The sequence below is a fragment of the Vitis vinifera genome, chromosome 2 (genome assembly GCF_030704535.1).
Source record: "Vitis vinifera cultivar Pinot Noir 40024 chromosome 2, ASM3070453v1".
Taxonomy (NCBI): domain Eukaryota; kingdom Viridiplantae; phylum Streptophyta; class Magnoliopsida; order Vitales; family Vitaceae; genus Vitis; species Vitis vinifera.
In genome coordinates this window covers 5,554,667-5,569,857 of record NC_081806.1, presented here as the reverse complement: position 1 = coordinate 5,569,857, position 15,191 = coordinate 5,554,667, and the positions used below count along the sequence as shown (strand labels likewise).

The window sequence follows — 15,191 nt, the reverse complement described above, 5'->3', positions numbered from 1 at the left end:
TATGTCAAGGGTTACATGAGTGCACTACAACAATCAACCCTCTTAGGTAGACATACTATCACCTTCACCAAGGGTATAGCAGGAGCAACCCCCTCAACATCCATGTTCATGGCCATTCAAAGAGCTTAGGAATATGTTTAGATATAGACATTGAAGCCCAAATGACACAACACTATGACATAGGAAATATGCTTCTTTGGAAACTTATGTTACCCTTTTGTCCATGTGAATGCTATGTTGATTTTTTTTTTCCTCGTCTAAACCGGTTTAAAAATGAAATAACATTTTGAAAATGTAATTTCAGTGCAAATTATGAAACCTCATCTTGAGATTCCGGTTTCAATCTAATTAAATAAAAATAAATAAATGACATGACTTATATATGACAATAAAAGGATTAATTTGAACATAAGTTTAAGAAGATGGTTAAAAATAATTTTTGGTGCCCTACAAGGGCTATTTTGGGCCCAAACTCAATAATAGTTGTTAATCATGAACTCTCCTGATAAAACTATTTAAACATATTTACAAAATTATTTATATTTAAAATGATCTGTTAACTTCTGGCAAGGCAAACAGTACTCAAGAATGGGTGGACACGTGCATGGGCCAAAAGAGCTGGGGGGCTGGGCTGGAAATACAAGCCCATGTTCTCTCACATCAATACATCGGGGTCATGGTGATAAAATATGGGCCAGCTGGCCCACAGAGTCCATTCCCAGGATATTCGATTTAACGGCTAACGTTCATCGGGTTAAAAGACAAAACAGAGTAAGAAAGGATCTTAGATCTCTTCCTCCTATTGGTTCAGCTACAGCGATGAGTCGATGACTCATCTAATAGAAACTCCGAAACGGTGTCGTTTTGGTCAAAACGACGTTGTGCTTGCAGGTATGGCTATTGTATAATGGGTGGCTGACGTCTACCATCTGGGGAGGCAGAGAACGACAATGAGCCTCCGACGAAGACTCTCCACGTGCTTGCCCCAACTTCATGGATTCACAAACAGGTCCTTCAAATCTCTGAAATTTCCCCAACAGTCCCTTCATTGCTTCAACTCTTCCAGTGAATCCAGTCTCGCCCATGGAATCCACGTCTTTCATTGCCCAGTAAGTCATCTCTCTCGCAATGCTTGGATTCTTGTTTGGTTGCGAGATGAAAATTGAACTGGTTCTGTATTAGGATGGAGTCGGAATCGTCGCCAAACTCTCCGATTGCATCGCTTCCAGAGGCGGAAACATACTGGGGGCTGATATTTTCGTGCCTGAAAACAAAAAAGTTTTTTATTCAAGAAGGTGACTTCATATTATGCTTTGAATTTCGATCATATTATCAGTTGGTGGAAATTTGGGTATGACTTGAATGCATGGATTTTTGGGTTCAAACAAGTATGCAGTTGGTAACGGAAAACAGAACTGCTTTCTACTTTTGGAAAAAGAAAATCTGAAAGCAAAGCAGAGTATGTGTTCGCAAATCTTTGTTTGGGAAACAATTTCTTAGAAATGGGTTTAAAAATGGTGTTGCATTTTTAAAGGACGCATGCAAAACACTGACTTGAGGATGAATTAGTTGAATAATTCGAACTCTTGAGTATCTGTTATAACTTGTAAGTGTACAAGGACAAGTTTGGTGAAAACCTGTAGGGTGAGTTTGAATATCTTGTGAAAATTCAATGGCTTCATTGCATTTGGGTTAGGGTTTGAAGGTACATATCTATATTATTCATCATTAAACAAAATTGGAGACATAATAGGATGGGACTAGTCCTAGGATTTCAAAAAATACTACCAGTTTTGGGTTTTTTTTCCTTTTCTTTCTTTAATGGTCTCATTTTTAGTGGTAAATTGCTTATGTCTGTGTAAAATCTATGAGCAATTCCATTTCAATGGGTAGTCTATGGTTCTATAAGAAATGTTCAAAGATCCGTTATAATTGTGTGTAGTACCACAACCGGTGGTTGAATTAGCTGGAATAGGAGCTGGTTCCTGGTATTCACAATTTGAGTGGTTAGTCCAGCCCAGTTTGTTTTCGAAAACAATTCTTGATGTTTTCTTTTTAAATTAAAAAAGAAAAATAGTGAGTTTATTTGAACTGGGAGTAGAACAGAATCTAATTGTTAACCACATGCCAGTGAGTTTATTTTTGACCCTGCGAAGTGGCCACGAGCGCAAATGGATGAGGACTTCCTAAAACTATCAAATATGTTCAATGCAATGAAATCTGTTGTTCGGGTGCCTATTCTTGACCCCAAATATAAGATTTCTGTTCTTGCATCAAAACAGGTAAGGAACAGGTAAGGCTTGTTATTATTCTTGTCTTGTTGTTTTAATCTTTAGCTTACTGAAGATCATCATCTTGCTGCAGGACCATTGTTTGGTCGATCTTTTACATGGATGGCAGGATGGAAGGCTTCCAGTAGATATAACTTGTGTAATAAGGTGAGTTTTGAGGAAGATTACCACATTCTGGCTTTAAAAATGTCAATATTTTGGTTTAGAGAATATTAATTATGGTTTCTAATGCATTTTTTTTAACAGTAATCATGATAGAGGTCCAAACACCCATGTGTTCCGCTTTCTTGAAAGGCATGGAATCCCGTATCATTATTTGCATACAACTAAAGAGAATAAAAGGGAAGGGGAGATTTTGGATTTGGTTCAGGACACAGATTTCCTAGTACTTGCTAGATACATGCAGGTAAATAAGATGATATCCTGAGTTCCTAATCATGTCAATTACTTTTATAATATTGAAAAGGAAGAATCTAGGGTAGTACATTATTTCATAATTGAAATTCAAAAACTAAATCAGCAAACAGATTTTTCAATCTTCTTGTTTGAGCCCTCTAGTCAGTGGATAGTTAACTTGAAATCCATCCTAGTCTTGCAGTGTCTTCATATTGGTACCCTTTTTATGCAGAACTGTTGATATAATTGATTCACCAACTGCAGTGTAATCCATGGCATCCATGACATCAATTATTATGCAGATATTATCTGGAAATTTTTTGAAGAGTTATGGGAAGGATATTATTAACATTCATCATGGTCTTTTGCCATCATTCAAGGGTGGGAATCCTTCTAAGCAGGTTTATTTTTCCACCTTCTTCATGGCTTACATTAATTTTCATCAATTTAACCATTCAGTGCTTTGTTAGAAAACTCATCTCACATACTTAATTTGCTAGATAATGTTGACAGGCCTTTGATGCTGGAGTCAAATTGATTGGTGCAACAAGCCACTTTGTAACTGAAGAACTTGACGCTGGGCCAATTATTGGACAAATGGTGAGTATTGTTCTGTTTGCTTCTGTAATCTCACCTGTATTTAATCCTTGGCTACCTATTTTGGAAATCTAACTCAACTGTATTTAATCTTTGGCTACCTGTTTTGGAGTTCTAACAAGTTAGGTTCAGCATACTCAATAGTGATTATTCTCTTGTTCATTGATAGCTGAAGTTTACTTCCATATGTTCTTGACCACTACTGAAAATGTAAGATACTAGACTTTGGAATAAAAAGAATAGAATCAAGGTAGGGTGAATGAGTGAGAAGATGGAGCAACAACTCCTTCTGTTTCATGATGCCTTTGGAACCTGCGGGAAAATGTGATAATTCTTATTATTCAAAAGAGAATAATTGGTACAACCTTTATATATGGAATAAATGGGCTAACTTAGGAAACTTTGACTATTCTATTAATCTCCGTGAATCCCTATCAATCCCTATATATCAGGGATTATTATATTTTGAATAGGAAAGTACTCTATTTTGAATTTACAGTTTTATACAGATTTTCCTAAGGTTAAGAAAATCTTAGATTTTCCAACACTCTCTCTCTCAAGTTGGTTAATAAATATCACCCATTCCCAGCTTGCTTCTGATTGCTTGAAACGTGGGATTGAGTAATCTCTTAGTTAAGATATTTGCAAATTGTCCATTTGTTGAAACATATATCGGTCCACCATCCAACTTTTCTTTTATGAAGTGTATATCCACTTCTACATGTTTGGTTTGATAATTTGGACCTGAGTTATGAGCAATTGATAACAAACTTGTTATCACAATAGAGTTCATTGGTCCTTGCCACTTGATTATGAGATCTTTACAAATGATTTTTAGCCATAAAAATTCACAAAATTCCATGTGTGATTCAGTTTTGGCACTTGATCTTGCCATGACTGTTTTCTTCTTGTTTCTCCAAGTCACTATGTTTCCTCCCAGCAAAGTGTAGTAACTTGGGGTCGACCATTTGTCCATAGGAGATCCCCCCAATCTACATTCGTAAAAGCTTCTAAACCTAGCTCTGCATTCGTTTTTAACAATATTCCATACCCTGGGGTAGATTCAAGATAGTGCAGGATTCTGTAAACCGTTTAAAGATGTGTTTGAATTGGGCATAAACCGAGTTACTACACTATGGTATAGGCAATATTTGGCCGTGCATGTGATAGATAAATCAGTTTGCCAACTAACCTCTGGTACCTTCCTCGATTTATTGTTGCATCCTTATCCATTTGACTAAGCTTATGGTTTGGCTCAATAGGTGTATCAACCAGTTTACATCTCAATATTCCTGTCTCTTTGAGAAGATCAACCGCATACTTGTGTTTTAATACAAAAATTCCCTCTTTTGAATGTGCCACTTTGATTTCTAAGAAGTACTTGAGTTTCCCAAGTTCCTTTATCTCAAATTCCTTAGCTAGTTGTTTTTAAAGCAAGTCTTGCTTTTCTAGATTATTGCTCATCACAATTATGTCATCGACATACACCATTAAGATTGTAACTCCCCTTATGGTCAAGTGTTTTTTGAATAGGGTATGACGTCCTTGACTTTGCTTATACCTATCTCTAATATGACCTTTTGTAAATCTTCCAAACCATGCTCTAGGAGATTGTTTTTGCCCATACAATGTCTTTTTTAACCTACATAATTCATTCTTATCAAAATCTGATGGAGCCTTCATGTATACCTCTTCTTCTAAGTTATGGTGCAAACATGTGTTCTTAACATCAAATTGGTACAAACACTAATCAAGTTTGGTTGCCAAAGACAACAAAACACACATAGTATTCATTTTTGCCATGGGGCCAAAGGTTTGTTGATAATCCACTCCATAAGTTTGAATATACTTACCTACCAACTCTGCATTATATCTCTCTAAGGATCCATCAACTTTATATTTAACTATAGAGATCCATTTACACTAACTGGTCTTTTTCCTCTTTGAAGATCAACAACTTCTTATGTTTTTTTTTTTTTTTGTAAAAATCCTATATGATTTCTGTGTTAAGAACGGATGAGGATGGGAGAAAGAGAGCAAGAACGTGACGGCGAGCGAAAACGCGACGGTGAGAGAAAGCGAGAATGCGACGGCGAGAGAAAGTGAGAACGCGACGGCGAGGGGGTTGAAGATAGTGAGGCGCTTCGAAGAAGAAGGAAGAGGAGCAGATTTGTAGTGGAGTCCAAGGTGTTCGAGCTCGCGTTAGTAGAGAGAAGAGGAAAATCCCAAATCTACATAGTGGAGAGAAAGAGAGGAGTCTCGTCTTGGGTCCGAGTGGGAGTGGAGATCTTAGGGTTTTTCTTGGAGGGTTTAAACCATTGCATTAAGGACGAGAAAGAAGGCAGATGGGAAAGGGAATGGAAGGAACAGGGGAGATCTTACTCTCTATTGCGAAGCGCAAATAAAGTGGGGTGCTTTCTCCGTCTAAGGGTAATCGACTCGGAGCGGAAGCAATACAACATCTACATCCTAAGAGGCAGAGGTGAAAAAGGGGGATGGGCTTCTATGGCGGAAAATCTACAACTAAAGGGAGGATCAATCGGCAGAAAGGACAACATACAAGAAGAAAAGGTTGGTGGGAATTTTGCTTTGGGGAGAACGTACGCGGAAATGGTGAAGAGGCCGATCTGGAGAGATAAAAACTCAGTCAAAGTGGAGGTACGACGGGAGGAAATCCATAGAAATTTGAGGAAATTGGAACATTGCATCGTTGGGAGCTGGAACCCTAGGTCAGGTGGAGGAGAGGATTTGGAGAAATTGGGGAGATTATTGGCGAATTCTTGGGGGCTGAAAGGAAGCTTAGGGTTGGCAAGATTGGAGAGAAATAAGGTTTTGCTGGAATTTGAACTATTGGATGAAGCCCAATGCACTCTCTTCTCAGGGGAGCGAACAAGTCCTTATCTTCCTTAGATATTGATGGCTCCACCTAAAGGTAAGGATCCTGAAATAAAGATTGTTTTTCAACAGCAATGATATCCATGGGATACAAAGAACTTCCTTGAAGGTGGATGATAAGACTTGTAACCTTTTTTTGTAGCAAAGTAACCCATAAAGACACACTTTAAAGCCCTTGGCAAGACTTCTTGTTAAGGTGGTAGTTGAGGGAGGAGAGGACAAGGTGTGTTAGTTGGAGACAAAGAGGGGAACCTTCTTTGTTAGGTCCCTTTACTCTAGCCTGAATGTGGGGAGATTAGAGCCGTTCCTAATAGGTATCGTGTGGAATGCTTGGGTTTCACCTCAGGTGAGCTTTTTTGCTTGGGAGGTGACTTAAGGAAAAACTTTCTCTTGATCAGTTACAGTAGAGAGGTTGGCCTCTGGTCAATAGATGTTTCTCATGTCACACTGACGAGGAGTCAATTGACCACATTCTTTTGCATTGTAGCAAGGCGAGGGTGTTGTAGCAACTTTTGTTCTATCTTTTTGGTATTTCATGGGTGATGTACTCAGTTAGAGAGACTTTGTTAGGTTGATATAGCCCTTTTGTAGGGAAGAAGCAGAAAAAGGTTTGGTGAGCTGCTATTTTATGCCTTTTTTTGGATAATTTGGAAGGAGTGACATAGAAGATCATTTGAGAATGTGAAGCTCTTTGATCATAAACTGAAAGTCTTGTTCTATGTAGCTTGTTTTCCTTGTCTGAGCTGTTTATAGGATAAAGATCACTGTCCTTATTTGATTTTATTGATTGGATGGGTGCGGTTTGAGAGAGGGAGTATTTTTTGTTTTTCCATCCCTTTTTTTGGCGCTTTTTGGCGGTTGTTATATGCATTGTGTGTACTTTGGTGCACCCTTTTTTCTAGCACTTTTCATTACTATTGCTTTTTATCTATCAAAAAAAGAAATATACAAATGATAAGCATCCAAAGATCTTAGGAGGAAGTTTGCAAAAAACATTGAAATAAGGGGAAAATTCATAGAACACTTTTATATGACTCTTGAATTGTAAAATTTCAGAAGGTATCTGATTTATTAAGAAAGTTGTTGTCAACGCAATTTCACCCCAATATGATTTGGGAACATTTTTTTTTGAATGAGGGAGCTAAGTTAACTTCTAGCAAATGCCTGCTTTTAAGTTCCAATACCCCATTTTGTTGTGGGGTATCCACACAAGATGGTTGGCGAATGATACCTTCTTTTTGGAGATTTGAAAAGGTGACAAGATCTGATTGAAATAATCCTTGCATTGTTAGATCTGACATAGGGAAAACATTGGTCACTTATGATTTTTGTTTTAAAAGAAAAATCCAGATTACTCTAGTTCAATCATCAATGAATGAGACAAACCATTTCACACTCGAAATATTAGGAACCTTATATGGACCCCAAATATGTGAATGAACTAATGCAAATGGAGTAGATGATCATGTATTATTTAAAAAAATGAAACTCGATGTTTTGCAAACTTACAAACATCACAATTTGTTAACTATTAACATCAACATTTTTAAACAACCAAGGGAACCATGTTTTGAAGTAAATTAAAAGGTGGATGTCCAAGACGAAAATAATGAAGCCAAATTTCATCTTTATTTCATGTGAAATTTTTTGATAGATAAGAAAGTAGAAATTGGTCACAATTGCTACTTGTTGTTTCAAGAAAATAGAGCCTTTCCTTCTCCTTAGCATGTCAAGTCATCCTCATCATAATTTGATTTTGAAATATATGATAAATAGGGAAGAAAGTTACATTACAGTTTAAGTTCTTGGTAATTTGATGAATAGACAAAAGATTGATGGAGAGTTTAAGAACATGTAAAACATTCTTTAATGAAAGAGAGGGAGTAAAGAGTGATTGCCCCTTGAACAACAACAGTTGCTAGAGAATCATCAACAGCTTTAATCTTCTTATTTCCAGGACATGGATTATATGTAACAAATTGGTGTGAGGGGTGAGTCATGTAATTAGTCACCCTTGATTCGATGACCCAAGAACTAGAGAATGACGTGTTTGAGGCACTAAGAGCATAAGGTATAGGACACTTACCTGCCTGGCCAACAAGCATGATCATGCTGGTATCTTAAGAGTGATAAGGAGGTTTCTCAGTCCTTCAATCCCCTCTTTGTTATGTTCCCCGATTTTTGTACCATTGAGACTTGGTTTCTCATGAGAGTGATCTTCCACATTTGTTAGGCTTGCTTGACTTTGTTTTTATCCACTCTTGAAGCCACCATTCTGACCAATATCTTGTGGTTTCCTATGAAGTTTCCAAGAAGTCTCTTTTGTATGATGCAGTTTTTGCAATAAGTGCACCACACTCCACAGTTAGATGGCCTAGAAAATTTATTCTTCCCACCTTCTGTGTTACTGTTTTGTCCCTCACTATTAAGTTTGAATCTCCCATCATCTGGCTTTGTGGAAATTAGAACAGAGCCATCCATAGACCAAGAGTCAAGCATGACAATTTTTCAACTTCTTCTGCTCGAATTATTAAGAAAACATCTTTCAAAGAAGGTAAAGACTCCTTTTCTCATGACTTGCACTCAGACTTGATCAAACTCCACATTGAATCTTTCAAGAAATTAAAAAATCCTTCGCTTTCTACAAATTTTTGTAACATCATAGCATACTCACTACACTTTATTTTAAAATTTTGATAATAGTCTAATTGAAGCCATAATCCTTTCATAATATTTTAATACTCAATATCTGAGAGTGCACTTTATTTGGTGGCTGATATTTTAGTCTTAACTTCATAAATCTGGGTTGCGTATTGCACATTGGACTAGGTTTATTGAACTGTCTCTCAAATCTCTTTCGCAGTTGTAAGAAACATGCAAGTTCCACTAATTTCATGTTGCATAGAATTCCAAAGTGGGGCATAATCATCGAATCTTCCTCATCCCATACAATAAACTTCAGATCATCTAGGTTTGGTCCAGTCCAATCAAATGAATTAGCTTCCCCTTTCCTTTTTGAAATGTCTTCACTAGTTGTGACTATTGCAGGTAGTTCCTACCATTCAATACATGACTTAAAGATTTTGGAGTTCTCCTGTGGATTGGTTCTGGTGAGTTTTAGTGGTTGGAGTAGGGAGAGGTAGAGAAGGTTGGCTATTAAGGCCATATGATTTTTCTAAGGAATTTCAGCAATGAAGGCTGTAGAATTATCAGAGTAATTTCCCAGAGTGCTCCAATACCATGTGGGAAAATATGATCATTCTTATTATTCAAAGAAAATAATTGATACAACCTTTATATACTTAGGAACTTTGACTATTCTATCAATCCCTTTCAATCCCCATAAATCAGGGATCATTCTATTTTGAATAGGAAACTACACTCTTTTGAATTTATAGTCGCACACAGATTTCCTAAGATTCAGAAAATCTTACATTTTCAAACAGAACCCATGATAGTTCTATTCATACAAGTCATCCTTTCGAATGGTCATTAGGTGCAGCTCATTTTAGCATAGCACTGTAAAGTTGTGACATTTCATGGCAAGTTTGTCCTGTGTAGAACAGTTGGTTGTGGCCAAAGATAATGTATGAGCTTTACTGGGGCTCAAAGGTGAATGCTTGATCAAGGAACAGAAACATATTGAGGAATGTTGAGAGAGTAGGATCAAGGAGAATGGTTTAACATAAACATTTGATTTTGGAAAATTGCTAACAATGCGCATTTTTTTTTTAAATTTTGGAAAATATATAAGATTTGTGAAGCCAATTTCTATTGACTGAAAAAAATAAAAAAAGAAATGTAAACCTGATATTTGGTGTGACAATTGTCATAGCTCATAATTTTTCCTGTTCTGAAATATTTTAAGTGCTTTAATCTGAATGGAGGATCCTATCTGGATGGACCATGATATATTCTTCTATATTGTGTGGTACATAGGATAGAGCTCTAAAGTGGTTGTTCTTATCTTAAACTGCTGATTTAAGGCTGCCGTTACCGCTATTTCAAGCTTACCTTGAGAGGAGTTTGATCAGACATGCTTACATGTTACATTATTTGATTTTTAATGTTTTCTGTACGTGCAAAACAGTTTTCTAAGATTTATCATTTCAACACGTACCAATAAAAATAGTAGGGTGGTGCTCCCCTCTATGAATGATACATTAAAACATGTTTAGTCCCATTTTGCAGGTTGAGAGAGTTTGCCATAGAGATAACTTGAAGAGTTTTGTGCAGAAATCAGAGAACCTAGAGAAGCAATGCCTTGCTAAGGCCATAAAATCATATTGTGAGTTGCGGGTGCTACCTTATGAGGATAACAAAACTGTTGTGTTTTGAGGGGAAATTGGGTGAAAAAAGAGCACTTTGAAAGAAAGGGAGTGCAATTTTGTATATTTCTTACAATGCTTCATTGAAGATATTCTATTTTAATATATCCTGCCAATAAATTAAGTGCATATATCAGCATTCAAAATTTAGCAAGAAGACATGACTTTCTTGGTCATGAAACAACATCTTTGCAAGAAAATTTCCTCAAAATATTATTTTCAGCAACTTGTTGAGATGTTCATGTATCTTATCTTATTTTTCTGTGATTGGCATAAACTTCCTTTTGGACTAGGACCAAATTGATTAAACCTTTTTTTTGTCCATTTAAAACCTGGTTTTGAGAAAAACCTGAAGGAGCTTAGCCATTTATTGATTCTTCCTGACACCAAATAGTCAAAACAAGTCTTCTGATTTTGGGTCTGTCAACTTGGTCATGCATAATAAGTTGGCTGTTGAGTTGTGGATCAGAATTTGACTCCATCACTGATCATCGCTCTGTTTGTTTTGATGGAAAATAAAATTCAGAAAAATGTTATGCATCAATGCTGTCAGTTAAGGTGCATAATATTGTGATTGTGATGTCAATATGCCAATTTATGTATTGCATGTATACTGCCTCATTGAGGCATCTACTGCTAACTTAGTCATAGAAAATCTCCAAGTTTCATTTCAATATGATAATTATACATTCAACGTAGTCTACTATGAGACTCTGATGCAAATATGATTGTGGGAGAATGAGGTATAATTATTTCTCTCATTTACTTAAAATAGCATTTCTTCTTATATGTTTGGTCACACAGTACAAAACATTAGCGAGGTTTTATCTCCTGTATTCTTAAAATACATATGCACAAAAGAATCAAATGCTCTTATTGATATTTAAGATTTCCAAGGAGTGTTCAGTGGCTTCAATGCAACTGACTCGACGGAGGAGATTCTGAATCCCATCAACCCAGGTCTGCTTATGGATCTTGCTCTTGCACTTAAACTCTAGAAAACCCTGTGCAGTTTTCAGTCCAAAATAGGCTTCGATGTTTTCTCTTTCTTTTCTGAAGGGCCATGCAGCGGTCTCATTGCAGACTCCATAAACAACACCTGTTACCAAAGGACTACATCAGGAGGGAGACATTTGAAGCTTTTCAAGCCAAAAGGGTGCACACAGCAGAAGAAAATACGAAGATGAGTGCTTACATTTATTCTTTTTGGAGAAGGCTCCTCCAACATGTTTGCTTTTGAGCTTAACTATTACCTGCCGTAGGAGTCGTATATCAGAGGAACCGATAAGTTTATATTGCTAACCAATAGTAATTGATAAGTTTATATCAGAGAAACTGATGAGTTGAGTTTATATACCTGTGATTTCTTATTGATATAGATAGTGACACGCTTCCACCGAAGCACTCCTGAGAATTCCAATTGCAGGTAATTTAGATCAAGTGATCAAAATTATTGATATGATGTTGAAAATTTAGGGAAACTGATGTTGAGCTTTAAGTGAAGAGTTTACCCTTTTGTGTGTGCTGCTGTAGTTCACCTGTGCAGGGAGGATCCTGTTCTTCCATTTCACTGTGGAAATCAGCAACAAAAGGAGCTTCATAGGGACTTATACTTGCATTTTTTCTTGTTTCTTTCTGCAATCTTACTTTCAGGGCTGCTTCTCCTCTCAAAGCTGGGTTTCATTGGAAAAAGGCTTCTAGTTAATTAGTGGTTTTTGGGGAGAAAAATTCAAGATCTTGGGTTGTAACTTGAGACTTCTCCAGAAAGTCCTAGGATCCAAAGAAAAGAAAAGAATAAGATGCTAGACTGAAGAGCAAGTACCTGTTGCAGCTGCAGCAGTGAGAGTCATTAGATCACCAGGACTTTGAATATCCACTGCTGATCTGACAACCGATGCCAACCGATCGTGATCAGCTCCTGCTGATTCAGCGATCTCAATGCAATGTGATGCCAGGAGTTCTGTGGCTGATGCCAAAGCCGCTCTCATTTTCGAGCCTGATCCACTGGAGTTCTCTGCTGCAGCCGCTGAAGCCAAGGCTGCAGCCAGTCCAGCAACAGACATGGTGGCATGCACCCGGGCATTCTCCACCCGCATCCTATCTTTCTTCTTCACCCCGCTACTTCCCAACTCCTTGTGGTGGAACCATTTACCTATTGATACTGTTCTTCGAGTATTAACCCAGTTCATAACCTTTCCTGTCTGCAAGATATACGGTCCATATACATATATGAGATAGGGGGAACAGAAGGCAAAGAAAGCAAAACAGCTGTTACCAAAGGATAACTTACAAGCTGTGGTGCAGCAACCATTTCTGGGATTATGCTGGGATTTTTTTCAAGAACACACTGCTTCTCTTTAAGAGCTTTTGAAATTTCCAGAGCAGAAAGGCTCCAGGATCTGGACAAGAACTCCATTGGCTCCTTCGGCGTTTGAGGTTGAGGGATGGATGGAAATTGTGACCACAGTTTCAGCTCACCACCATCCTCTGCGTGCTCTAGATCATGCAAATTACCCATCTTCTGCCCCCAAAACTGACCACCCTCCATTCTATCTTTTCCGCAAACAAAGCGAATTCAGATACCTCAATCTGTTGAAAGATTTTCTTGGCTGTGTGTTCCAGCAAATTTTCCTGCTTTGATCAGTTGAAGGCAAAGGTGAGCATATATATTGAAGTAAACAAAACAAGACCCATAATTGAGTAGAAGAGGAATATGAATGGGTTAATGAATTCAAGGCTATATTTATCAATAGAAGCACTGGCAGAAAGATCCAGTTCAGATACAGAGAACTAGAAAACGGGCCATTATTGAACAAGCATATTACATGTACTTTTTTCCTTACTTTTTGAAGGGAAAAGGAAAAACTGTTAGCTAGATTCAGTCTCAAAAGTAAGAAAAGTAGGTGTGGCATAGACTCGTATGCTAGTTCCACAAGAAAAGATAAGGATAAATGTAGTTGAAGAGAAAAGGAGAAAAAGGAGAAAAGGTCAGATGAGATTAGACTTGGAAAGCTATAGAACCTCAAAACGTGTAACACTCGAGAGAATTATAGAGAACCCATGTGAGACATACCTCAGCAAGCTTAACCTCAACAGCTCAGAACCTACACCACCACCTTTGGGACAAACACCTTATATAATAAACAGAGAGAGAGAGAGAGGGGAGACAAGAGGGTGGAAGACCAAAAAAACACAGGGGAGACACTCTGGATTACATGAATTGATAACGAAACCTCGTGCTCAAAACCTTGCATGAATCGAGGTTAGATTTCTTTCACAAGAGTCAAAAAGAGTAGAGAGACAGCGTAAGCGGAATTGGCGAAAGTACGAGATATATTAATGAAAAACTGATAATACAAGATAGAAAGAGCTGAGAACATTCCCCGGGTTCAGCGGGGATTGTTTTGTAGTAGTCATGCAGCTCAGCTCAGCTCACGTACCTATGAGCAAGCATTTGAGTTGATGAATATTGTAATGTTATATCACCAAGGTGGCCGGCCCTCCTTTTATATCTCCTTCCTTGGCCGGGGTTCAGCTCCAGGAGACGGACTGTCGGTGGTCGGCGATATGGGCCATGCATGGAGGAGCTTGATTCAAGAGGAGAGATTCCACGAAATTTTCTAAGGATTGAGAGATTAATAATATGCTATTAGGGACTTATTTTTCAAAATTTTCAAATGATATGTAAATCTAAATTAGTTTTATAATTTTAAGGAAATAGAATTTTATAAAGGGTGTTATTATTGAACGGATTATATACAAATAAAAACCCGGGATAAACCAAAATAATGTTATACACTTATTTCATATTTTGATCTTATATATTTGTATCATTTTTTAATAATTTAGATTTCATCATAAACCATCGATAATCTGGTTTACATTTTCAATAAGTACCAATTCGATACCCTAAAATTTTACTTATATAAAGCAATTGAAATTAATCTAATCTAATCAATGAACACCTATACATTCAATTTGTTCCATCCTCCAACCCTGTTGTTGGGCAATGTACATCAAAATCAACAGGAGCCCAAGTACAAAAGTTGACCAGGAATGCCAAACCACCGACCCGTCTTCCTTTCTTTAATGAATGTAGTGGTCCCAAAAGGTCCACACGTAAATGAACCGTGGCACGTCACATCCGTTACAATCACAAAAGAACTAAACCCATAATTTTGGTGGGTTCACTTATGAGATTTATTTTAGTATAAAAAAAGATGAAAACAATTATTCCACTTTTGTGATTCAATTTCAAAGCATTTTGTTTATTTCATAGGACTTTGGACCGTATTCAAGAAATAAAAAACATTTTTAATGTGTTGAGTGGCAAGGAAGCCCATTTGTGAGGTCCCCAGACATGATTTTGAAATTGAAAACTTAAATGAAGCTGGCATTATTCCTCTTCTGCTGTCTATGATCACAAATGTATGGGCAAAAATTCAAACAAGGCTGCTGGTTTTTGATGACTTCGAATGTAGCAAAGTACACTTCTAAGCTTGCTTTTTATCGTGTCATACCACGTTTCGATTTATTAGAGGTTGCCAAGCTACACACACCTCATATTTATGCTTCAGAATGAAGATGTGTCTATCAGTCGACGTCCTCGTGGCATGGTTTCCACCTTCATTACAAAATATCACTGCCAACCAGAGATTCTTGATGTGCTTTGGTAGGTGACCTA

The 15,191-nt window shown here is 37.3% G+C and overlaps 2 protein-coding genes across 6 annotated transcripts; one reads left to right on the top strand and one right to left on the bottom strand.

Moving 5' to 3' along the window:
* Positions 1-766: 766 nt before the first annotated feature.
* On the top strand, positions 767-10,636 carry LOC100852627 (formyltetrahydrofolate deformylase 1, mitochondrial). Of its 3 annotated transcripts, none has more exons than XM_003635078.4 (8): positions 767-1,109; positions 1,183-1,295; positions 2,132-2,282; positions 2,365-2,438; positions 2,538-2,697; positions 2,990-3,088; positions 3,201-3,287; positions 10,371-10,636. In XM_003635078.4, exons 1-8 carry the CDS (start codon positions 951-953, stop codon positions 10,515-10,517), a joined length of 990 nt encoding a protein of 329 aa, XP_003635126.2. In that variant the 5' UTR covers positions 767-950; the 3' UTR covers positions 10,518-10,636. The 3 variants fall into 3 exon arrangements, with proteins under 3 accessions (XP_003635126.2, XP_010646532.2, XP_019073737.2); XM_010648230.3 differs by having other exon boundaries at positions 792-1,109; positions 10,358-10,636; XM_019218192.2 differs by lacking the exon at positions 10,371-10,636 and adding an exon at positions 9,043-9,161 and having other exon boundaries at positions 792-1,109.
* Positions 10,637-11,155: 519 nt separating this feature from the next.
* Positions 11,156-14,253, bottom strand: LOC109122050 (VAN3-binding protein). 3 transcript variants are annotated; one of them, XM_059733775.1, is made up of 7 exons: positions 13,581-14,253; positions 12,798-13,138; positions 12,330-12,708; positions 12,019-12,180; positions 11,865-11,914; positions 11,703-11,760; positions 11,156-11,606 (listed from the first exon to the last, which is right to left on the bottom strand). In XM_059733775.1, exons 2-7 carry the CDS (start codon positions 13,053-13,055, stop codon positions 11,371-11,373), a joined length of 1,143 nt encoding a protein of 380 aa, XP_059589758.1. In that variant the 5' UTR covers positions 13,056-13,138; positions 13,581-14,253; the 3' UTR covers positions 11,156-11,370. The 3 variants fall into 3 exon arrangements, with proteins under 3 accessions (XP_059589758.1, XP_059589760.1, XP_059589759.1); XM_059733777.1 differs by lacking the exon at positions 13,581-14,253 and adding an exon at positions 13,351-13,513; XM_059733776.1 differs by lacking the exon at positions 13,581-14,253 and having other exon boundaries at positions 12,798-13,355.
* Positions 14,254-15,191: the final 938 nt, after the last annotated feature.

What these genes read in the sequence shown, in the direction of transcription:
- LOC100852627 (XM_003635078.4), top strand. Translation starts at nt 951, where the DNA reads ATGAGCCTCCGACGAAGACTCTCCACGTGCTTGCCCCAACTTCATGGA. An exon ending in AAAGTTTTTTATTCAAGAAG is followed by an intron (nt 1,296 to 2,131) that starts GTGACTTCATAT and finishes ACCACATGCCAG; the next exon opens with TGAGTTTATTTTTGACCCTG. An exon ending in CTGTTCTTGCATCAAAACAG is followed by an intron (nt 2,283 to 2,364) that starts GTAAGGAACAGG and finishes ATCTTGCTGCAG; the next exon opens with GACCATTGTTTGGTCGATCT.
- LOC109122050 (XM_059733775.1), bottom strand. Translation starts at nt 13,055, where the DNA reads ATGGAGGGTGGTCAGTTTTGGGGGCAGAAGATGGGTAATTTGCATGAT. An exon ending in CACTGCTGCAGCTGCAACAG is followed by an intron (nt 12,181 to 12,329) that starts GTACTTGCTCTT and finishes AATGAAACCCAG; the next exon opens with CTTTGAGAGGAGAAGCAGCC. An exon ending in ACAGCAGCACACACAAAAGG is followed by an intron (nt 11,915 to 12,018) that starts GTAAACTCTTCA and finishes TGGAATTCTCAG; the next exon opens with GAGTGCTTCGGTGGAAGCGT.